The sequence below is a fragment of the Thermobia domestica genome, chromosome 12, assembly GCF_964235325.1.
Source record: "Thermobia domestica chromosome 12, izTheDome1.hap1.1, whole genome shotgun sequence".
In the NCBI taxonomy this organism is placed as follows: Eukaryota; Metazoa; Arthropoda; class Insecta; order Zygentoma; family Lepismatidae; genus Thermobia; species Thermobia domestica.
This window is the reverse complement of record NC_137465.1, coordinates 144868695-144893602: the sequence shown is the minus strand read 5'-3', so window position 1 is coordinate 144893602 and position 24908 is coordinate 144868695. Positions and strand designations below refer to the sequence as shown.

General features: G+C 37.3%; 1 protein-coding gene across 1 annotated transcript; it reads left to right on the top strand.

The window, feature by feature from the left end:
• The first annotated feature begins 15851 nt into the window (after positions 1-15851).
• LOC145666138 (uncharacterized) lies at positions 15852-21651 on the top strand. The gene is made up of 2 exons (XM_081733223.1): positions 15852-16596; positions 21635-21651. The coding sequence occupies exons 1-2, from the start codon at positions 15852-15854 to the stop codon at positions 21649-21651; spliced, it is 762 nt and encodes a 253-aa protein (XP_081589349.1).
• Positions 21652-24908: the final 3257 nt, after the last annotated feature.

The window sequence follows — 24908 nt, the reverse complement described above, 5'->3', positions numbered from 1 at the left end:
CACGGCGACCCACCACCCACCGTGACCCACCACCCATCATGAACCACTCTTATCCACTTTGACCTACTCTGACTCACCAAAATCCATCGTCATCAACTCTGAACACGATCCACGGCCTCTTCTGAACTGACTAAAGAGTTTACACTTGTAGTAAAACAAGACTGTGAAATTGTCACTAATCGGAGTTTGAATTTCTAGTCAATCGCTCAAGCACCACTCTGTTACAATAACGGTGGATCTGACCTTTACGATATAAAATGGTAAAGTGTTTGTCAGTGAGGAAATTGAAACAGTTCGAGGTGAGGGGAAATTAGTGTGTACCTAAAATATACTTGTACTAAGAGAGTATTCTTGCAAGTGTTGATTTCTGAACGCATTCCACAAGAAACTTCTATTCGCAGGAAAAAAATCCTGTACAATATGGAAAAGGTTATGGTTTCTCAGTTCACAGTATCTTTCTCACAAAAGACTTGAAAAATCAGTTGTTCATAGGGTATAAAGGTGAACGGGTACCCTATGTGAGAGCATCTCCATAAAGTATGCTCATAATTGTGATTTGTGTAATCACTAAAACACCACGTTAAATTTAAGTTACAAATATGCATAATTGCAATTATTCTCTCTCTCTCTCTCTATGGCCTATGGAACCCGGAGGTTCAGTGCCGCGTTCACAAAAGCTCTCCACTGACTTCTATCCTTAGCTAATTGCATCCAGTTTCTACTTTGTATTCCTATCTCTGCGAGATCCATCTTAATATTGTCCTCCCATCTGCGTCTAGGTCTTCCTATTGGTCGTTTTCCTATGGGTCTACCAGTCAAGACTTTGAAAGCGTTTCTACTTTCTTCCATTCTAGCTACGTGACCTGCCCACCTAAGCCTCCTAGACTTGACGACCCTAACAATGTTGGGTAAACCGTATAAACTATGTAGTTCCTCGTTATGAAGCTTCCGCCATTCCCCATTCTCGTTCCTCTTGGGTCCGAATATTCTTCTCAGGATCCTGTTCTCAAATACTTTCAGTCTATGTTCTTCCCTCAGAGTAAGCGACCATGTTTCACAACCATACAGAACAACAGGCATGATTATCGTTTTATATATTTTAAGCTTCAAATTCCTCGACAGAATTCGCGACGACAAGAGATTTTGAACCGAATAGTAACACGAATTCCCTGGTCAGAGTGGGTCACATGCTGTTGACCCACGACCCACTGACCCACTCAGAAAACTTGACCCACTGACCCACTCCATCTCTGGTTCACATTCTAAGGGGAAAATGAGTAGCCCCCGACATTTTAATACATTGAATTGCCTCTTGGTAATTAGGTGTAAAATAGTTCTAAAATAAGCCTGAAATATTTATTTTTAATGTGAACTTTATTAACAAACCAAAGATATCGACATAAATGCAAAAATAATGAAATAAACAAGTGCTACATCGCTACACAATACAAATTGCTACATTTCACATATTTCGATTGGCGGGTACAACCGGACACGTGAGATATGGTAACTGCAGGTATGTACGCTAGTGCAGCTAAATACACTAAATGTTCAGTACTGGGACCTTTCCGACGAAATCCGCTAAAATGCGCCTCCAATATGTGCCACGGTCTTGTACAAGTCCAATTTGACGAATACTCCGGAAGACAACCCACCACGACGCGACGTGCAGTGTTGTTTGCTTCGGGAAGGTTCCGTGAAAGGACGTTATTATTTCACTAGAGGTAATCCGTTATTAGTACCGTGCTAATTCAGTACATTGCCGATTGTTTACAGCAATGTACGCTTTGTTTCATGTACGTCTAGGAACACTTTGTTTTGTAAGTGTAATTTCAGTATATTTGTGATTCCATGGCTACTAAATTAATACCAAGTATGGTACAGCGAAATAAGCCAGGGCTTATGTAGGACTGAGCGCAGAAGACAAAGATGTTTTCATTTGTCTCACATGTTCCATGTAATATCGGTGCAGTTTTTTATTATTGCTTTTTTAAGTCATAGTACAGTGACACTGTTTGTTTATCTTCTTATGGACTAGAACTTTTCAGTTTGGAACTTCATTTCAACTTTGGAGATTATAGTTTTTACATTATATCTTTTTATCTTCATCTTGCACTTTGGTTAGGGTTGCCATTCGTCCCGGAATCGAGATCTGGTTCCCGGCGTCCCGAAAATATTTCTCGGGAAGATTAAGTGTCCCGGATCTCAGTGAAGAAGAAAAGAAGGGAATATTATAGTTTGCTTACAAGAGAATATAATATAGCAAACTGCGCCAGAACATATTTCCAATGAATTAACCGTTCTATATGTTACAAAAAAGTATACAACATGTGGAAGGAAACATCATACCTTTAATGAGCTGAAACAGACTCTGAAAACCACGAAACATAACAGTCCTGAGGGATTTTTTTTTTTTTTTTTGGTTTGTTTGTTTACCAAAGGAAGGAAGTAAATCATCTGCTTACGTTTGCTTAACTAGGGAGAAGATCTAGTGAAATGACTAAAAATGTGATAACGTAACACTTGAACAACTCTATCTAATGGAAGAAAGTAAATTTGTATATAAAACTTCTTTTCATTTTAAGCACTTCAAAGATTTTCGTAATTTGGTAGCGTCTCATATTTGCATTTTTTGAAATATGGCAACCATAACTTTGGTTATTCTATTTTTTTGCTTCAACCATCTTGTGTAGTAATATATGAGTTCGTATAATACAGATGATGTATACACTTGCAAGATTTATTATAGGTTTCTAGTAGTATTCTAGACTTGGCGTAATTAAATGCACGTGTTAGTATATACGCCACTTTGTAACATTTTTCTTTTAGCTTGGGTACAAAATAGAAGTGAGTCGCATCATTGCCACAGTTTCTTCTACACGCAGAAAAGGCTACTCTGCAACACACATGTCGTTCTTTGTATTTCATGAAAATTAAAGCCAAAAAAAAAAAAAAAATCACCCTTAACATGGCGTATTTACCTGCACTTACCTTATTTGAAAAACATTATATTCTACATTTAGAAGAAACAATAATAACACCTACCCACGAAGCTGACAGTGATCACATGTGTACTGGATATCTGTTAATTCGATAGGGGTGCAGTTTCATAAGCCTAGCCATCGCAAGATTCACACTACACCCAGCCTTCATTGAACGTTTCATCACAAATTATGCATCCAGTGCTGCTCTCCTGTTCGTCTGGTGGTATTTTCTCTTTGTTGTTGTGGTGGTTCATTAGCTTCTTGCGATCTTCCTTTGGTAGTTCGTGTGCTGAAGTCACTTTTCTTTCAACTTGCGTCTTATATAGTGAATACACTAGTATCGCACTCGCTCCAGTTCTTCTGGTTCGTGACGCTAAACGTCTCTTACGATTTTCCGGTAGTGATGATTGAGAGCTCTTTACTAGTTGATGGACGAGAAGATTCTGGTTCCTCGGTCATATGTGGAAAACGTGGATCCGCTGAAGACCGACAAACAAGAAGTAGCCCCCTTTTCCTCAACCGGTGCCGAAGTTGAAGGTTGTGGGTCTTCATCGGTAGGCCTAGTGTAACATCTTGCAACACGAATCACGTCTGCGGACAGATAGTCGGTGTCTGTGAATATCTGAGGGTTCAGTGAATATATTCCGGTGCACGCAAAGTCAATTGAGAGCAATGTCCATGCGACACATCTTTCGGTATGCCTCTGAAACAAGTTGCGCTCCATCGTATTCGGTTATCTTTACTCCAGCATTCTTGCGCATCCACAGTGAACAAGCTTAATTGTATGCACCTTTAAACGGTTTCATAAAACACCTGTCAATGGGATGAGTCTTATGAGTGGTACGTGGAGAAGTACTGAGCACTGAATACTGTGATCCCCCACATATTGAACAACTTTCAGTTTTTTATGGCTGTCATGTTCATAAACAATTAGCAGAACTGAGTTCTGAGGGAAAGGAAGACAGAATTTCACAAGTGTTGCAACCAAGTTAAAAAAAAAGTATCACACGTTATCCAACCAATACTTTCTGCTACAGCAATGTTCTCGGGTGGAGCATGAACCATCTGTATTTCACTCATTCTCTGATGCGGAGATATGAAGAGCGGTGGTACAAACTGACCAGTAGCACTCATGTAGAATACCAACGTTATATTTCGACCTCTTTCGCCCGAAGTCAACTTGCCCACAACGCGTTTCCCTTTTTCACGTATCAGTTTGGGATGATACGACGATACACGAGTCTCATCCACGTTCAATGTTTGTGATGGTGGAAAAGAATATTTCTCCATCAGTGTGCACTAATTCGAAAAGAACTTTGCAACTTCTTCCTTGAAAGTTGCTGTTCTCAACATACTTGTAGACACAGGAGTTCTAAGAAACAAATCGGGATGACACTTCATAAACTCGTAGTAAACATCTTTCACAGAACTCTGTTTATCTTTGTTGAAACTGTGATTCATTTTCAGTTCTTCGGCTAAGTCAAACTACTTCAGGTATTCTTTTCGTGATAATGACATTAAGCGATCAGCTAACTGTTTCACATGAGGCCGCCCAAAGGTGAAAGGAAGTATCTACATTTTGCTTGTTTTGAGAACAACAGGAAAGAAGGTGATTTTTGATCGTTACTATTAAAGAGTTTGTTTTCTATTCGGCGTCAACGAACACTTGGTGACCATTGACAAAACGAAGTCTTCAACAGTAAAGTTAATTATCAAAAATTACTCTTTTTTTGCAGTTGTTCTCAAAACAAGCAAAATGTAGATACTTCCTTTCACATTTGCGGGGCCGCATGGCATTTCAGCTCTTTTTCATAGATATCGGGAAAAGTATTTTCGAATCTCCTAACGTAAGTGCAAAATGTAATTTCATTCCTTTATTTCACTGTGACAGTCTGTCTAGCACCAAATCTCTTTGTTTGAAATGTCTACGTGCACTACTAGCTGAGCTGCGTGGGACGGATGATCTGATAGTAGCAATTTTACAACAAATAACAGACGTAAATGCCAAACCCTAGAATTTAATGAAAAGTGTTTCCTGTAAAAGTTGTTTCTTCCGCTACACCACTGGGTATGGAAGCATCACCATTTGATTCTTCATATACGATTTGGTAGTTCAATTTTTTGTTTGAAATATCTACGTGCATTACGAGCTGAGAAAAATGCCTGGGACGAGTGGTCTGATACACCCTAGGTCCCGTACATATATATATATCGTAGCTTTAATAGAAAAGTGACACAACTCAAAATTATGAACTCTTTTTCAAGAGAGCAAATTGAAGATTGGCAGGTAAACATGGACTGAGAAATGGCACAATTACTTCCTTGGGGAAAGGATATGTAACTTCACCTGCGATGCTTTTACACAAAACTGTCCTAAGCTTTAGAACCATTTTCAACGTTATATGTTAATAGTTGTATTTTGAGTAAACACTTTTCTGTTAAAGCTACGGTATATTATTTGCCAGAAAACAGTTAAACTAAAAATATATCCAATGAGCACTTCCGTTTGAAAGGCTTTGTCACATAAGAAGAAAAAGAGAAAGCTGAAAATCGTTCCAGGGGCATTTTAGCACGGCGCTCATCTGTACTCTATCCAACCTTTCCTCTTCTGCTTAATTGTTTCACTTCGCACTTTATCCTTCTATTTGATTGAGCGTTTTAACGAAAGAGTTCGTACTTTTCTCTCTGTGTGAGTGCTTATATATATATATATATATATATATATATATATATATATATATATGTGTGTGTGTGTGTGTGTGTACAGTATACGTACACATTGGTAGTACAGTGACGTGTGTTTGGAAGCAATTAAGAAACAGTACACGGCAATAATTGGGCAGTATAACGCGCTGTGTGACCACACCAAAAGATACAGAAATCGTGTGACCATATTGCTCGATGCTTGAATACGATAAGAAATGTGGACTTGTCTGGATGAACGGTTCGACAACACCTACTGAATATGGTATGCATTCTTTTAAGTTGGCCTCCACTAACCTAGTAGCACAAACGCCTCAGGTTAGAATGGGCGCGTGAATACCATCATTTGGTTGGTAAACGGATGACTTTCGTGTTTTCGGACGAGTCCTGCTTCAGCCTGTCCTTCATTGAAAGAAGCTACATACGCGTTAGACGGTATTATAATAAGTGCAATCTGTCAGTGCATTGTCGAACGCCATAGAGATTGAACGGCAAATGTGATGGTGCAGATAGCCATGGAGCATAAGACGGAAATTTGACTACTACGCATTGTATTCAGGGTGCGAAGAAATAACAATTGGAGCGGGACTGGGACCTTTGCACTTCGATAACGTGCACGAGGATACACTGTCCACATCTGAGGAACTAGAGGCCGGATATATCTTGCGGAGCCTATCTATAACTTCTGTCGAACGCTACAGTACGCCTAGCCAGCGTGTAAAGTGTGGAAATAGATCAGTAGGTCCTAATTTTAACATCTATATTAAACTCTGCAAGATTAGAGATATCACTAGCCACTAACTAGTTCACCGGTCAATTACAAATGAACTACACGTTAATTACTTATAAATTATTGTAATTAATTTACAAACTTCTGGCAATAGTGTCACTCGTAGTAACTTATTAGGGGAAGAATTGTATTCTGTGTAGTCTCCCCATCCCCATTTTCCCAGGGTTCGCAGCCTGATTAAAGAAATCCTTGCCACTGACCGTTAAACCAGGGAAATTCTAGAAACCAATGTTTGCGTATTATATCACACCCTTCTTTCAGATAATTGTGGAAGCCATATTTCATCAGAACAATTGCCAAGTTACATGTGACCTGGAATAATAAACGATGGATAGTCCTGCTACGCTGGCCTGCATGGTCTGACATCGCACTTAGAATTTATATATAGTTGGTCGTAACTAGTGCTGTTAAAATTCGCATAATAATTTATATAATGTATCTTCCGAATATTCCAACAAAATTTGTTATTCAAACAATTATTCGGATAGCAGATAATTATTTGAACTATTATCCGGATAACCAATGATTTATTCGAATAATTGTTCAAACATCGAATATTTACACAGGCCTGCGATGAAAAAAAAAAAAATACACGGGAAGTGATAGCTGAACTTTAGGTAGTTTTTGGTGATGATTTAAAACAAAATAATACAAATGTCTATCACGTTACGTTTTCTTGAAAAAAATAATTTTACTTGGATTTGTATGAACTGTTACCGTAAAACGTGTTTTCCGACGTTGACTGACCATCATTTACAATTATTCATATTCCTAGTGCCGAAAATATTCATGACTTTTAATAAATTGAAATTTTAAATAATAGAATGGGATATTTGTACTCTACGAACTCGATGTATGTTCTCTGACTTTGCACACACACACACACACATACACACACACACACACAGAGAGAGAGAGAGAGAGGAGTTGAATTGCGTTGTTTTTTAGTTTAACGTCCCTTTCAGCAGCGAGACTATATAAGACGGGACCAACTGGTTAACGTGGAATCCGAACTACATGAGCTCCCGCTGGGAATCGAAGCCAGGTCTTAAAATGCACAAGTTAAAATATACGCACACATCAGCCAGACCATTAAGACTACCTACCTAATTATCAGTATGTCGACCTTTGGAACGGATAACAACGGCGACGTGTCTTGGCATGGACGCAATGATCCTTGGTAGGTCGCCGGAGAGAGTTACACCACATATGCACACACAGATCATCTAATTCCCGTAAATTCCGGGGAGGGGGCGATGCGCCGTGACGTCGCGTTCAATCACATTCCAGATGTGTTCGATTGGGGTCATATCCGGCGAGTCGGGGGACCAGCACATCACTTGGAACTCGCTCCTGTGTTCCTAGAACCACTCTATCACATTCTTGGCCTTGTAACATGGTGCATTATCTTGTCGAAAAATCCTACTACCGTTGGGAAACATGATCATCATGAGGGGGTGTCCGTAGTCTGCAAGCAGTGTGCGGTACGCTTCGGCCGTCATTGTGCCTTGCTCGAGCTCCACTAGACACATGGATGCTCACTTGAATGTTCCCCGGATAATAATTAAGCCTCAGCCAGTTTGTCTCCGTCCCGCAGTACAGGTGTCAAGGAGCTGTTCCTTTGGAACATGGCGGATTCGCACCCTCTCATCGTCATGATGAAGAAGATATCGGGATTCATCAGACAATACAACGCTCTGCCATTGTGCCAAGGTCTAGTGGCGATGGTCACGTGTTCATTTCAGTCGTAGTTGCCGATGTCGTGGTGTTAACATTCACACATGAATGGGTCATCGACTGCGGACGTCCATCGTTAGGAGTGTTCGGTGCAATGTATGTTCAGACTAGTGTAGTGAAAGCCTGGGAAAAAACGGAAATTTTGGGTTTAAAAGAACAATTTTTTTACGGTTCTCCCGAGCTTAGAAAAAAAACCGAAAATTTGGATAAAATTGAAATTTTCGAATATTTTATTATATTATGCTTTCAAAATTAAAAGTGTTTTGTATTTACTAGTTTTTAGTTAATATGTTAAATCAGACATATTTTATAGAGATATGTTCTATGTAAAATTTCCGGAAATTTTGAATCCATTAGAAAAAATAGTTTGTTCGGAAATATTAGCAAAAACAGGAAAATATAGTTTAAAACTATTTTTTGGCCTGATGCTAGTCATCTTAATGCTGTAACATGTCTCCAGCATATACAGTAGGAAGTCGAAAATCCGAACTAATTGGGACCACAGATAGTTCGCATTTTCTAAAATGACAAAAAATGCCATTTAGGCTTACATCTACTGTACGGTATGTTCTTCTATCGATACAGTGGTTATTCAGCACATACAGTAATTACAATACAGTACGAAAGGCTACTTACATTTAATGTTTCTGAAGAACCTGCTCGTACACTAAATTACACTGATCTTGTAAGTCGCACTTAAAACTTATAGGCCTAAGAGAAAATAAAAATTAAAATATGTATGACAAACAATTACATATGAATGAACTTTTGTGAAAACACTGACTTCACACAACGTCGACGGACACATTATTGTTTGTTTATCGCTAGCGTTAAGACAAAATGTAAAAAGCTGCTAGGGACCGGGTTCAGATTTTTGACGTTTCGAATTTTTGACGTTCGGATTATCAACGTCCTACTGTATATATTTCGTCCTACTGTCCTACTGTATACTGTATATATAATGTATTTCGCTAACGGAAAAATACTTAAAGCAACAGGTTTTAATTCTACTTTTTAGTTTCCTGATTTCTGGTAAAATCCCTCTTTATTCTTTGTATATTTTTCGAAAAACTCAAAAAGAGAGAGGATCTTATTTACACATACACACATATACCGCACAAGTGAGTGAATTTGAGCAGCAAGAAATATATTAAAGGGTTGAGTATGTGAAACTTCCGTTTGTTATTATTACAGACTAGCAGAATACCCGTTCTTCGCACGGGAAGAATACGTTTCATTTTGGACACAAAGGGCACAAAACTGTCCTCAATGAACTTATGGAGCCCCAAAACTATGAATTCGACATTAATATCCGTAATTTTCAATTATCTTTATGTGTCAACATCCCCCCTTAGAGTACTAATGGGACTGAATTTCGATTTAAACGGCCGGAAGTGTCACTGTTCATCTCAGCGACCCCGAAAACTATGATTCGACACTAATATCAGTCATTTTCAATAATTTTATATATCTTCTCCCTCCTCCAAGTTGTGGGGCCGAATTTTGATTTAAAGGGCATCGGAAGTGTCATTGCTCATTTCAGCGACCCCGAAAATTATGGATTCGACACTAATATCTGTCATTTGCCCCTTCCTTTCCCTCAAGTTGCACCTTTAAAGTGAAATAATAAAAAGCATCCCGAACCTCATTTATATTGAAAATTTTATCAAGGTCGGTAAAATTTCCAAAAATTTTGAACCTATTAATTAAAAAAATATTCGGGAATATTAGTAAAAACCGGAAAATATAATTTAAAAACTATTTCTTCGTCTGATGCTAGTAATCTTATTTGCTGTAACATGTTTGCAGCATATATACAATGTATTTTGCTAACAGGAAAAATACTTAAAGCAACAGGTTTTAATTTTACTTTTTAGTTTCCTAATTTCTGGTAAAATCTTCCCTCTTTATTATTTGTATGTTTTTCGAGTAACTTAAAAAAAGAAATGAACTTATTTACACATATACAATATACCGCATAGGTGAGTAAATTTGAGCAGCGACAAATATTTTAAAGGGTTGAATATGTGAAACTTCCGTTCGTTATTATTACAGACTAGCCGAATACCTTGCATGGGGAGAATACGTTTTATTTTAGACATAAAGGGCACCAAATCTGTTACCAATGAACTTATAGAGCCCCAAAATTATGAATTCGACACTACTGTTGGTAATTTTCAATTACCTTTACATGTTCCTGTTCGCCCTTAGGAGTACTAATGGGGCTGAATTTGTGGATTTAAACGGCATCTTCTGTTCATCTCAGGGACCCCGAAAAGTATGGATTCGACGGCCATTTTCGATCATCTCTCTCTCTCTCTCTCTCTCTCTCTCTCTATATATATATATATATATATATATATATATATGAATTTGGATTTAAACGGCCGGAAGAGTCTTTGTTCATCTCTGCGACCCCGAAAACTATGGATTCGACACTAATATCTGTCATTTTCAATAATTTTATATATCTTCCCCCTCCTCCAAGTTGTGAGGCCAAATTTTGATTTAAACGGCATCGGAAGTGTCATTGTTCATTTCAGCGACCCCGAAAATTATGGATTCGACACTAATATCTGCCATTTTCCCCTCTCCCCTTCCCTCAAGTTGCCGCTTCGAAGTGAAATGATAAAAATCATCCCGAACATCATTTATGTTGAAAATTTTATCGAGGTCGGTCTGATGATTGAGGAGTTATTAAGATAGAAACATAGTCACTCTCATTTTGATTGTAAAAGATAATAATCTGTCGCACTAGAAAACATGTGTTTGTTTACATACAGGTAGAGGTCTGCGCGGATACAAAATATCACATCCGCATCCGTACCGCATCCGCAGCATCTCTATCCGCATCCACATCCGCAACATCTCTATCCGCACCCGCATCCGCAACATCTCCATCCGCACCCGCATCCGCAGATAATGAGATAACAAATACATACAACTTACATATTCTATAATACACGTAGTTTTCTGAATCAAACGAAACAATATATTATATCAGTTTTCTCTTGATCAAATACCAACTACGATAAATAAAATGCAATATAAACCGTGCAGATACAAATTAGAAATTAATAAACGATTTATGTACTTACCCAAGATCTTCAAATGCAGATATCGGGCCAAATTAATGCCACGTAGGTAATATCCCCTCAATCGACTAATTTTAGAGCACGTCGCTAAGTTTTGAAACTTAATCATTACTCATAAAAAAGGGGCATTCGTTCTAAACACAAAGGCGAAATAGAAATAATCGTTATTAAGAAATAAAAATTAATCACAGGACTGCAAACACATCTACATATCCCGAACTGACACTGGCACCAGCAATTGCACTAAATTAAAAAAAAAAAAATAAGTGACGACACTAACAACGCAATACAATGCATGCTTTCACGATCAAGCTCCTTCGTGGCTAAGCGGTTAGCGTACACGCCTTTGGCGTGGGAGACCCGGGTTCAATTCGCGGCGGGAGCTCATGTGGTTCGGATTCCACGTTAATCGGTAGGTCCACGTATCATATAGCCTCGCTGCTCAACGGGACGTTAAACTCAAAATCAACTCAAGCTTTCATGACCAAGCTTTTACTGAAACTAGAAGTGAAAATAACTTCAAATACAAATAGGAAGTCTATACCGTTAATTTCGGGAAGAGGCAATAGAGGAAGTTTAGAATTTACTGCTTTTCTTTGTAGCCCCCACTTATTATTGGACACATTTACCCTGCCTTCATATTCAGCCACTGCAGTGGCGCAACTCGGTGGAGCAACTGCTTGTGAAGCATTGCTTTAAATTGTTGCCTTCGTTTGCTTCCACTGCAGTTGCTTCCACTAAAACGGTTGCCGCCACCGACCGCTCTCGGGCAACTGTCTCGAGCAACTCTCAGTGTCTTCCACTCGAAGAAAAGCATTGCTTTAAATTGTAGCCTTCGTACGGGGACACTGCAGTGGCGCTCACCGCACAAGGTTGCCAGTGTAACTCGATGCCAATGTATGTATGTTTTGTAAAAAAAAAAAAAAAAAAAAAAAGTGGTGATCAGACGAAACATGCACACTTGATCTTTCCGTGCCTGCCCTAGTTGCGGGTTTACTACCCCTCCCCGATGGAAATTTTTAACACAATAGAAAATAAAAACTTTTATGCATACCTTTCTTTCGTTTTAGTATAAATTTTAATGAATTTTCGTTTTACATATGTTGTGAAGAAAGACTTTAATTACTATAAATTCACGATCTTTTCTTGTTGTTTGAAATAGTTTCAGAGAATGATGAGTTTTACAATATGCGTTTACAATGAAATAAATTCGTTTTGAATTTTCGCCCCTAATAGTTTGAATATTCCAACACTAAGAATTTCATTAAAGGGAATAAAATAATCGGATTGTTGAACTTTATCTAAATTTATATTGTGACAAGGTGTTGAGGAGCACATGCGCAGAGGGTTGCGAGGGAAGTGCAGTACACCATAATTACCCGCCTCTTCGTTACTGTCTACTGTAAGTAGAACGTAAAGATTCTATTTAGCTTCGACGACCAATGATTAACGCCAATAGATTTGCTAAATTAATTATTATTTGGAGACTGTTTGACTTCTGTTATTATTATTATTATTATTATTATTATTATTATTATTATTATTATTATTATTATTATTATTATTATACTTTTGCACTTTTCTTCGTCTTACTAATTAAATTTTCATTCAAAGTGCTCTCCTCAAAACGTTGCGCCCCTAGACTCGGGCCTAGTGATAAATCCAACTCTGCCTAGTCGTCTATTATGTTTTGTTCTTTGGGTATTTGTTATTTATATTAATCACCAGATTAGCAGCCACCCCTTATGCCAAATGAATCATTTCCGGATACGTTTATAACTATTATTATTATCACGTAACGGGACTTATAATATTGTATTCTTAGTCCGTTCGTCCGTTACTCCTACGACAACTCTTCGATAAATGCCAAATTGTTATATTCTTTTTTTGCAATTAATATGTGGAGCGATTATGATATCTCGTTCGAATTCGTTAATGGAGACGATTAATCAACCGGACGTGGTAAAAATCAACATTTCCGGTTTTAACGTTGCCATTATAGAGCGAAAGCCATAATAGATAGCGAGATGGGATTTTCTGTAATCAATTGTGTCCTAAGAATAATATTCCATCTCGACTCTAATCTGTTTACTAAAACCAAACTTGGTACACATGTACCATTTTTGGTTTCCAGACTAATTTGAAAGAAATATTGGCGCATTCCTCTTTATTGTCTTTACAGAATTATGTATTATTATTATTATTATTATTATTATTATTATTATTATTATTATTATTATTATTATTAAATCATTAAGGAAAAAGTAAAGGACGGAAATATGTTGTTGACAAAACCAAATATATATATATTCAGGGGCGGATCCAGGATATGATCAAGGGAGGGGCTAAACCATATTTTGCCGTTTTATCCAGTGTAAAGCAGGATTGAAGCTCATTTCATCCAGTGTATACCTCAGCGTGAAGAGGGGGCTAAAGCCCCTATAGTCCCCCTTGGATCCGCCACTGTATATATTGATGGGATTCTTTAAGGCTAAGTGCTTAGAACTTTGCTGCCCTTGCAGGAGTCGGGTTCGATTTCCAGTGACAGGTACTGTTGTTTGTAGATCTACGTCCCATGTAGCCTAGTAGCGTAGGTGTTGAAATGAACTCTAAGTAATGAAAATGAAAAATGAAATGAAATCTTTAAGTTTTACGTCCCACGGTTATGCCGGTTAGGCTAAAAGAGACGGTGATGATGAGAAATGAATAAAATGGTGGAATGAAGAAAGTGGGAGGAAACGGGAAAACCCCGAGAAAACCCACGAGCACGGTGTTTGTCCACCACAAAGTCCACACAGGGCGAGCTGGGATCGAACTAGGGACCACAAGCACCGGAGTAAGTCATAAAAATATATAAACAAAAATATTGGTAAGTGGAAGAGTATTACCTGCGTGTAACAAAATAATATAAATTGAGGAATTAATTACAAAGATTATGTAGACTTTGGAGCTGCAACACCCAAAAAAAAAAAAAATATATATATATATATATATATATATATATATATGAAAAGAATATGCATATGTATATAGTCCTAATGACAGGATTGCTCTTAGGCAAATCCTCCTCTAAGGTAAATCTCTTAGCAGAAAGAGAGCCGTCCTGTGAATCCTCAGGAACCTCATTCAAACTAGTTCAGTCCAACTCTCATCCGAGGAACCTAAAATATTCCCCTTCATGTCAGCATCTTCAAAACCCAGGGAACTCACTCAATTAAAAGGATTTAGTTCTAAATATCTAAAAAATAAAATAAAATAAAATAAAATAAAAGTTCCAGTAGTCGGAACAATCTGGCTTAATTCCCTTAAAAATGATAATAAATAAATTGTTTTTCCTCTGCGTTTCTTCGTTTTGAGCAGCAAAATAAGAAGTGCTTGCTTACTATTAACAGCCATTTCTCAAATTGGAATAACTTTAGACGGTGCAAATTGCTTCTACGGACTATATGAACCGGATAGTCGCCGAATGGACACTGAAATCTCGAACCATGAACGGCTGTATGTGTGTTTCTGCGTGTTCTATGTATTTGTGTGTGTCCTGGCAACACCACTCATAATTTGGGCAATAAAAGGAGAAACGACGCATTGGTTGTTCTTTCTTTCTTTCTTCACCAGAGGCCCAGAACATACATACATATACACATATACACAAGAAGAAAGAGAGAGAGAAAACAATTGCTGTTATAAAACTCCAATCCCTCGGAATGTTCAATGAGGTCCGTGGCACCTCTCCGAAGAGAGAAATCTGTGGGATCGCAAACGTGTATTCAGTATCTGCTGTACTTCAAAGGAAACAGTGAAGATTTTTTTCTTTTTTTTAAGAGAGAGGGAGAGAGAAAGATGAGCGTATGATTTGATTTGTTTAGTATTTCGGTGACCTACGCGCTTCTCCAGTTTGTCACAAAAGGCAAAGATAATTCTGCTGACCAGTTTTCAGTTTATGGAAGGGGATGCGGTGTTTTAAATTAGGGTTTTGGTTCCTGACCTCTCAGGGTAGAAAAACTTTATTTGAAGACATTTCTTCCTCTTCAAGGCGAATGGTCTGAAAATGTTCAGCTTTATCAGAGGGGCTTTGCCGGCAATTATTTTCCTTGTTTACAGTACATAGCGGTACTTGAGGATTAGCGATGGGGCCTGTCGTTTCTTTCTGATTAGGTCAGAGATGTCATTCACCTACAAAACGGCTGCTAAAAATATTGAAAACAGCAATAAAAGGACAACTCTCTCGTGTCATTTTTTGTCCTTTTGCTGTCACTGAGTCACAAGCTTCAAACACACATTTTTTTTTTATTTTAGTATTTTCAGCTGGTTTTAAAACTTTTAATTCAAAACGAACGTTTCTAATGCTCTTTCCACCATTATCAGAAAATTCACAGCATTTTTTTTTGTACAAAAAATGTAGTAAGACTATTCATGGCTTTGGATTGGTTATTTTAACAAAAGAGACACTGACCAAAGCTTAAAACCCACTTTATTTTAAATTATAATTTGTAAGGAAGAGGTTTCAAGAAATGGATAAATATACAAGGAAGGATACCAAGAATGAAAGGTTTCCCAAAATTACACAAGATAGAGGTGAAGCTTAGACCGGTACTAGACTGTAGAGGCAACTACTGGGAGCCACTAGAGAAGGAGTTGAAGGAGATTTGTGAAAGCATAAGAGAAGGACAAGAATCGTGCAGAGTGAAGAACACAGAAGAAGCCAAGGAATTGTTAAGAAGAGAGGATCTTATTGGAGCCAGAAAACTTATGTTTAGTCTTGATGTTAAGGCTATGTTCCCGAGCCTTAGTAGAGAAGCAATAATAAGTGTCATAGAGGAAGAAATGGGTAGTAAAAGTATAAAAGGATGGACAAAAGGGAAAGTAGTTAAGGCTTTGAAGATGATATGGGAAAACAGTTTTTGTATAATAGGGGAGAAAGTGGTAAAAATTAGAAAAGGAATCAGTATAGGTTCGAGGCTGAGCCCAGTACTGGCAGAAATAATTATGAACAAATGGGAGAAAAAGGTGAAAGAAGAAGGGTGTAAGAACTTGATCATATTTTGTAGGTATGTGGATGACTGTCTAGGCTTGTGGAAAGGGACTAGGAGACAATTAGAGAACTTCAAAGATAGTGTGGAAGATAAAGAAAAAGGTATAAGCTTGGACATGGAGTTGGAAGAAAATGGAAGAATAAACTTTTTAGACATGACCATAATAAAACAAGGAGAAGGGCTAGTTACGAGGTGGTACCAGAAGGAGTACTCAACGGGAGTGTACTGCCATGAGAGGGGCGACGTGGATAGGAGTACAAAGATAAACTTCATAACAAATATGATAAGAAGAATAGAAATGCTGGAGGACGAAGAGGAAGGAAGGAAAGAGAGCATACAGAAATTCTACAGACAGTTAGAGAAGAACGTTATAGCAAGAAAGAGTTAGAGAAGGAAGAAGAACGTAGGAAGAGAAAGAGAGGGAGAAAGAAGAATGAAGAGGATGAGAGTGGAAAATGGCATGGCATAGAAAGTATGGGAGAAGAAACGGAGAAACTGAAGAATTTATTGAAGAAAGGAGGGGTCAGAACTTATAGAAAGAGTGGAGAAACTTTATTAAGATCAATAAAGAAGAAGAATAGAAAAGGAACTAAAAAGATTAATGAAGAGGAAGAAGGAGTCATCTATAGGGTATGGTGTGAGGACTGTGATATGTCATATATAGGAGAGACAGGAAAGAGAATGAAAGAAAGGATAAAACAACATGAAGATGATGTTAGGAGGAAGAAAGATACCAATGCCATATACAAACATGTTAAGGAGACGAATCACAGAATTAATTGGGATAAGACGGAAGTATTGGAGATGGAGAAAAGAATGATAATAAGGAAGTGGAAAGAAGCAGATTGGATAAAGAAGGTAGGAAGAGATAAACTGATGAACTGGACAGGGGGCTTACCTATTAATGAATTATGGCAAGGAAGTTTGAATAGCATAGAGAAAAAGAAAATAAATAAATAAAAAAAAGACCCTTATAAGAACCAAAAATGAAGGAACGTGATTAGTTGGAAAGTGAAAACGAAGACTTATGGGATTGGCTGAAGGCCTCAGTAAATAGGAAGAAAGAAATAATAATAATAATAATAATAATAATAAAATATAAATAAATAAATAAAAATAAAAAAGTACAACAATAACTATACATATGTCTGTTAAAAGAATTTAAACTCTTTCATAATAATGACTATATATATGACGGTTAAATAATTTAAACTTTGTCATAACTTTTTTTTTTTTTTTTTTGAATGTTCAATTTACTAAAATCTTGAAGGTATACAGGCGACAAGGAACAACAAATTAAAACTGATTGATACAAATAGATTTGGGGATCATTCCAACTATTTGAAAATTAACAATTCTATAAGGATTTTTTTTTTTACATTTTTTTTCCCACTATAATCACTTTATTCTGCACACATTGTTTCCAGAAATCTAAAGTCATTAAATACACAATAATATATTTTTTTTCGAGAGTTTGGTGAGAGGAGAGTGATTACAAAAGGAAAATTTCGTCCAAAGCTTTTCCTGGAGGGAGAGTTCCTAGCATCGCTGCTACGTTCCCTCTTTGCACAGCCATACTTATCCTTTGTATAAGGTAGGATGAAGCTCGGGTGTCTCCTGTGTTAATAGCTATACGGTGTCCAACTTCATTAATGAAGTTTAGACCTTCCTGACCCCAGGACCCACAAGTTTCAATGGCTATGGTGACGAAGTGGTATTTGTCCAACAGGTTGCTATACTTTCGTCTCTTTTCATATTCTCTGCGAGTTGCAACCGTCCCAGCTTTTGTCGAAGATGAAGGAAGATTAGAGGGGGCTAGGGTATCGGTACAAGTGAAATCCCATATTAAAGCCTTCCCTCGTTTCCAAGGCACCAAAGACATTCCATCAGGTCTCTTGCCATCAGAGCGACTACACCCCATTGGCTCTCTCACGGAAGGCGTTCCAGAGGATATGAGGGCTCTCATAATGAGATCGTTAACAGTGGAGTGTCGAGAGTATCTGCCAGCACTGTGAACACATGATAGGCCATGTATACCTTTCTTACCCACTAAACTTCCGCAAGCAGGGCACTGGTGTTGTTCACAGACATCTGCTCCCAAACGTAACGCACAAGCGATTCGGAAACTTTCGTCGGGAAGATGCAGCCCTAGGGAAGAAGATGGGATAGCTTGTAACCAGGCACCTGCTTCAGGGGAAGAAGTGGCAAGAAGACGTGCCTTATCTTCAGGATTGGTGGAGGACTGAAGAATAGAAGATAATCTGGAGTCTATAAGAGGAGCGTCCCATGAAGTTTGAAAACTTCTCTTAATATATATGTCTGTATTTTCATTTATTTTCGATAGTGTCTGAAGAAGGATATGCTAGATATCCGAAACAGTTACAAATTATAATTTAAAATAAAGTGGGTTTTAAGCTTTGGTCAGTTTCTGTTTTGTTAAAAAAAAAAAATGTAGGAAACATTATCCGCAATTTTATCCGCTATCTGCACAGAAAAGAGATATATATATATCCGCAAATACCCATTTTAATGCGGATATCCGCATCCGCGCAGACCTCTACATACAGGATTTTGTACATAAAGTTTATATGTGTCTATATTAAAATATTAAATAATAGTAATTATATGTTTTAGTGCATGAGTATTAGTGAAGTTTGCCTACTGCTCTTTCTCTTAAGAAGTGATTTGGTTAAAATTAACAAATTTCATTAGATCAAAGAGTATATTAAGAACTCAGTTTCATTCAAGAGACCTATTTGTTGCAACAGAAGCACTTCATGTTGGTAGGCTTGTATGTAACTGTAAAAGTTCTGTAATTAATTCACATCCACGAATAAATGGCATAATAGAAATAAGTGCAGACTATTAATTTTCAACTAGCTGAACCTGCGATCTCTATACAGCGCATCATTCACATATAAGCATGAATCTCCTTGTCATTCCTCATATCTGTACATGTCCCTTTACAGATACAAGTGAAGTACGCCTTCATAAAAATCGGCAAGGGGTATCATAAACGAGAATTTTTTTCGATTATTTTTTTTCAATATTTCGCACCCTTTACAAGATTTGAGCCCACTTGTAGTTGGAATTTCTAATTCATATATGACCAGTGTTTCCTTTCTTTTTGCATGCATTATGTAATAAATAAATAAATTACATACATAATTAATTACCGTATGTCAGAGATATACGGAGTTCATTGTGAAAAAACTCCCCAAACAATGAAGATTCATCTTAGACTGGAGAAATGATTATCCTTCGTTTTCTTATACTTTGGCCATTAAACAAAACCCTGAGAGATATACAACCCCTATATACAACTATGCGACGTTGGAATATATAACTCATAGAGTATGATGCTTTACTTTTACAAAAAATTCGGTACTTCCACTGTACCCCTAAAAATGTAATAAAGAACTAATGGCCATGTTGTTTTTGTTTTTAAATATTCAATTAGAACTGGACAATTTACACAAAATTTTGGAATCGACCAATGAAAACGGCACGTTTCTAGCACTTGTGGGTTCAAGATCTCATTGTCGAAAGGACTGGAGACAAACATATAAACTTTTCTGTGGGGACAAACATATACGCGTAAATCTAGAATTTTAATATATAGATAATGATTGGAATAGTTTTATTTTCGAGTGTTATTTTTTTATTATTGGCAATATTGAAATTTTTGAACTTACGCCTTTGAAGAAAAAAGATATGATTACTAGTAAAATTAATCTAATACAAATAATTTTTATTTTTTCAATTTTTCCAATTTTTCAAGAAAGAAATAAAAAAGTTTTTTACCAACATGTTCAAAATTTCCGGAAATTTTACAACACTAGTTCAGACACACTTGTACTTTGCCCAGCATTAATTAAACTCTGATGTTGGTTCCGACGCAGTTCGCTGCCTGTCCTGTTTTACCAGTCTGCCCAGCCTACGACGTCGGACAAATGTAAGGAGGTGGAGGCGCCCAACCCCTCGACGTTTGGACGTCGTTTTCCCTTAGTTTCGCTACTTGTTGAAGACACTCACCACAACACTTCTCGAACACCTGACAAGTCCTGCAGTTTCCGAAATTCTCGTGCCGAGTGTTTCTGAATGAGTATCGGTACTTTCTTCAAAATAATATTAAAAGTTATAGAAAGATTTTTGAGACATTCGAGTCGAGTCGAGATTTTTAGGAGCTGTCTCGACTCGACTCGTGTCTCGACTCGAAAATTCGAGTAGAGAAATACGTTTTCTCGACTCGTCTCGAATTTTACAAAGTGTGTCTCGACTCGAATTCGAGTCGAGTCGAGTCGAGATTCGAGACATGTCTCGACTCGTGCGCATCCCTACATCCTTGCATGCGCTCGAGCTTCAAACTGCGCTGAATCATCATAGGTATAGTGTTACGTGAAGTGACCATCCAGCGTAAGTTGGTACGGTACGTGTTTTTCTTATGAGGTTTAATACATGTATATGCTGGTATGTTACAAATCTATACGCGGTAGAGAACTATACCTTTTAAATAGTTATTTCTGATGACGCCTTTCAACTTTACCAGTACCAGACAGGGAATGGGCACCCGCTAACAAAAGAATGAAGAATAAATTAGGAAATTATTTCCACGAAGAGATGCTAAGTTTGTGAGATCAAGTATTCGTAATGTATGTTCTAAAAACATTGGTTATTTTAGCGCTGTACTCCTTTGCTCCAATATCTGTTCACTAATTTTAAAAAATCGAGTGTCTTCCATATTTAACATTATCACTGAAGTTAAACAAACAATATAACAAAAGTATATAGCATAATAATTTTCAATAATTTTAATTAAACTCAATCTAAAATTATTATTAAGGGGCGCTTATGTACTTGCTTGGGATTATCACTCATTTGTTGTCCAGCACAACAGTTATTGGCGATTGCAGTAATTAAAATGTGGAGTAATTTTGCTTCATATTATCATAAATATAGGCTTCCTATACGCACATAGTAAATATATTCACTGCTATTCGTGAAAAATTTCGCTTTCTTTGTCATAATTCTAAGTTTGTCTTTCACAAGACTCACAGGTGTTACATATGATGCCATTGAAACTGAATTAGCAACCACCATAGCAACAGTTTGTTTGTAACGAATATGGCTGCACCCAGTAAAACTCACAGCAGACGACTTTAGCAACGTATTATTTCCACATAGTATCCTTTGAGTACTTTTCAGGCCAACCAGAAATGGTTAACGTGGATCTAGGATGGAACCAAGGACAGTGACATGAAATCTCTAACGTTTCATTGTTATGTCCTTCAGGTAAAGGAGATGGTTAAGTAATGATATTGAACGATTACGAAATAATCGGTAGAATTAAAGTGTGGAAGGAAATGGAAAACCACGGACACCAGTAGTATACATAGAATTTCGTCAAGGGAGGTTCAAGCTTGCAATTTGATATCGTTTAGGGATATCTGTATAAAGATTTGAGCGGCTCGGAGAAAGACAATAAGTGACATTTTCTAACTTTCGAGCAAACTGACAAAAAGTTTACCATTCCCATACAATGCATACACACATCAAACAAGCTTCTCCTGCAATATTCAGGTACATTTTCGAAATTAAAATATCTACATACTATTCCGTGGCCCGATCCAACACATTCCACCAGAACTGGATTAACTCTTCTAAAGGGGCTAGAAAAAATATGTAGTCCCTGCTCACTTCACCTAATACATTTCTGTGAAAGTACAGTAGGAAAGTTAAGGGAATATGTTTCATATTTTGGGTCATATTTTATCTTTATGATGATGATTGTATTTTGTATGATTCTCCACAGACAGACAGTTGAGATTTTGATCAGAGTGAAGGCCCGGGGCTACAGGCCTCTAAGCCCCCTTTAATCCAGCCCTGCATTCCACATAATAACGCAATTCTACCGGAAGTGGCGCTTACCATTGTCTTCCCCCGAGCCGCTCATATATCTTAATGTGGTAAATGCATAATTCATAATATTTTGTTTAAGAAAAGGGTTGAAATCAAGCTCCGTTTTGTGTACTACACTGCTCACCACTATCTTGCATGGTCTGGGATCGACAAGGGACCACTCGTACTAGGGATGAGCGCTCTACATTTTTTTCAGTCATTCCACTAGAATCCTTTCCATTTAGATGTATCTTAATTACAGTATGCGGCAAAACAAACAGTACTGAAACCACATCATTGACATTTATTTATTTATTGTACAACATAATGAAACATGAGATAGGGTCTATGTAGTAAAATGGATGTCAACTGAATGTTACTCAACACGTATATAAGGAGAATCGCGCCTGTATATCACGTGTTCAAAATGTTGACCATTACGTCGCGCACATTCTTCGTAGCTGTCCTGTAGATCGATGAACATGGATTGCTAGAACGAGAAAATAAATGACCGAATCTTGTCTCTTAACTCCGGTGTAGCGGTAGGGGATTATCTGTTCGCAAAATTGCTTCCTTCAGCATATTCGATACGTAGGCATCTGGAGTTGTGAAGTCAGGAGAATGGGAAGGATATGAAAAATCCGTTCCACGGTAATCAAGCAAAGTCCAAACTCTTGTAGGCACAAGGGCAAGTAACTCACTTCCAGTGTGAGAAGTAGCTTGCTGCAACCATTGCTGTCGTAACGACAAATTTTTGGTGAGGTAGAAACTTAGCAAATTATACGTGAATGAATCAATAATCAACTGTCGATTGATGTAGCGATCTAGGTACACATGGCTTTCGTTACTGAACCATATGTTTCTGATGAAAACTTCATCCTCATATGCTATACTTACACTCCAGAGCAATAGTAGAAGTGTGCGCTCATCTCTTGCACTGAGACGCTGCCCCATACCGTATGAGCATAAATGGTGCTCGACAATAAGCATCTCCTCTGTTGTAAGTAACGACCCGCTTTACTCAGAGTCGTTTTGACGTACGATTAACACCATACTAAAAGTTTGACTACTGCAGCAAATATATGTTAGTCGAACTCTTTAATATGGCACTAATCACGCGTCAGAACGACTCTGACACCGCATACTGTAATTCGGATTTGAACTCTCTGTATTAATCCAATCCGATAGAAAGCCGAGTACAGAAACTTCGAGAACAGTTATAGACGTCTAAGAAATTTAAATTCCTGATAGGCTTCGACTCATGATCGTCAATCTAATGCCACACAGCTCGACTACACCACACAGGTAAAGTAACAGTGCACCCCTGAAAAATAAAAATATAAAATTATAAATAAATGCACATTTTCAGTTTTATACTCAATTGTTATGTGTAGTAGACTAATGAAGGAAAGTAAATGGTTAGAAATAATTGGTGGAATGGTGAGTGGGAGGAAACGTGAAAACTCCGAGAAAATCCACGAATACGATGCTGTACACCACATACTCAGATGGCCTAGGAACGAAACAGGAGCAGAGACCCTTCACATCACCAGAAGTGAGCGTTTTACCGCTAAGCCACCGTGTCCCTTTGGAAAACCCTGGTTTATAACATAAAGTATATCCGATATATTTACAATTCATAAATTAATTTGCAGCAAGTATTTATAGATTTTTTTTACAGTATTTAGTTTGTATTTATAGTTTTATCTCTTAAAATTCAAGCATATTAATTAAACCTCATCAGAATTATTTGAAAATATATATACAAAAATCAAGAAATTAATAGACACCTTATGTATTTTTAATGTATAACATGATCTTTAATAATAACGTAAGTTCCCTAAAAACATTCTCATGGACACAATATTTCGTGAAGTTGAAATAATAATTATTTTCTACTCATATATATTGTAACGCTCCCACCGATGACCATTGGATATGCAACTTATGAATGTTTAACTGAAATGTTAATGCATTGATCACAATTGAGCGACTCATAAATGTTGACTATAATAATAATGCTTAGGTTTCGTTATATTTGCGTTATATGTTCATGTGAATAAATTTTGCATTTTATAGCGTAAATAACATTGTGGAATATCAACATTTTAACAACTGTGGAAGAAGAGTCGTCGCATTTGCGTGTGAACGATTGGATCATTATTAGTAACGTTGAAGAATTAAAGTTAATTGACGCTCACAATGGCATCTATATATACATATGTATGTGTGTGTGGGTTTAAGTCACATGACACTGACACGTATTTTAGTGCATGATGCACCATCAGGTGCTTTCAATTTCAAGGGAATTATATAGTCATATCCCACAGAACAGAACACCGAAGTACATAATCTGTTATATTAACGAGTTTTGTTACATAACGCGTGTTTTAAACACAAAATTAGCGAATCTGCATCGCTCGAGAGAACGAGTGGCAGCGATTTCGAAAATTGTCTGTCTCCGCTGTGCTCTGTGCTGGTGGGAATAGCTTAACAATATATGATTGTTTTGTTTATATCGTGTTACACACACACATACATATACACAAGTACGGTTGAGTATAAATATAAAATCATAATTAATATTGAGAGAATTGAAATCGTATTTACAGAAATAAATATTGCCAAGTGTTATTTTATTTACATCTTTTAGTTTGTATTTAATGCC

Coding starts and splice junctions, on each gene's coding strand:
- LOC145666138 (XM_081733223.1), top strand. CDS start 15,852: ATGAAAGGTTTCCCAAAATTACACAAGATAGAGGTGAAGCTTAGACCG.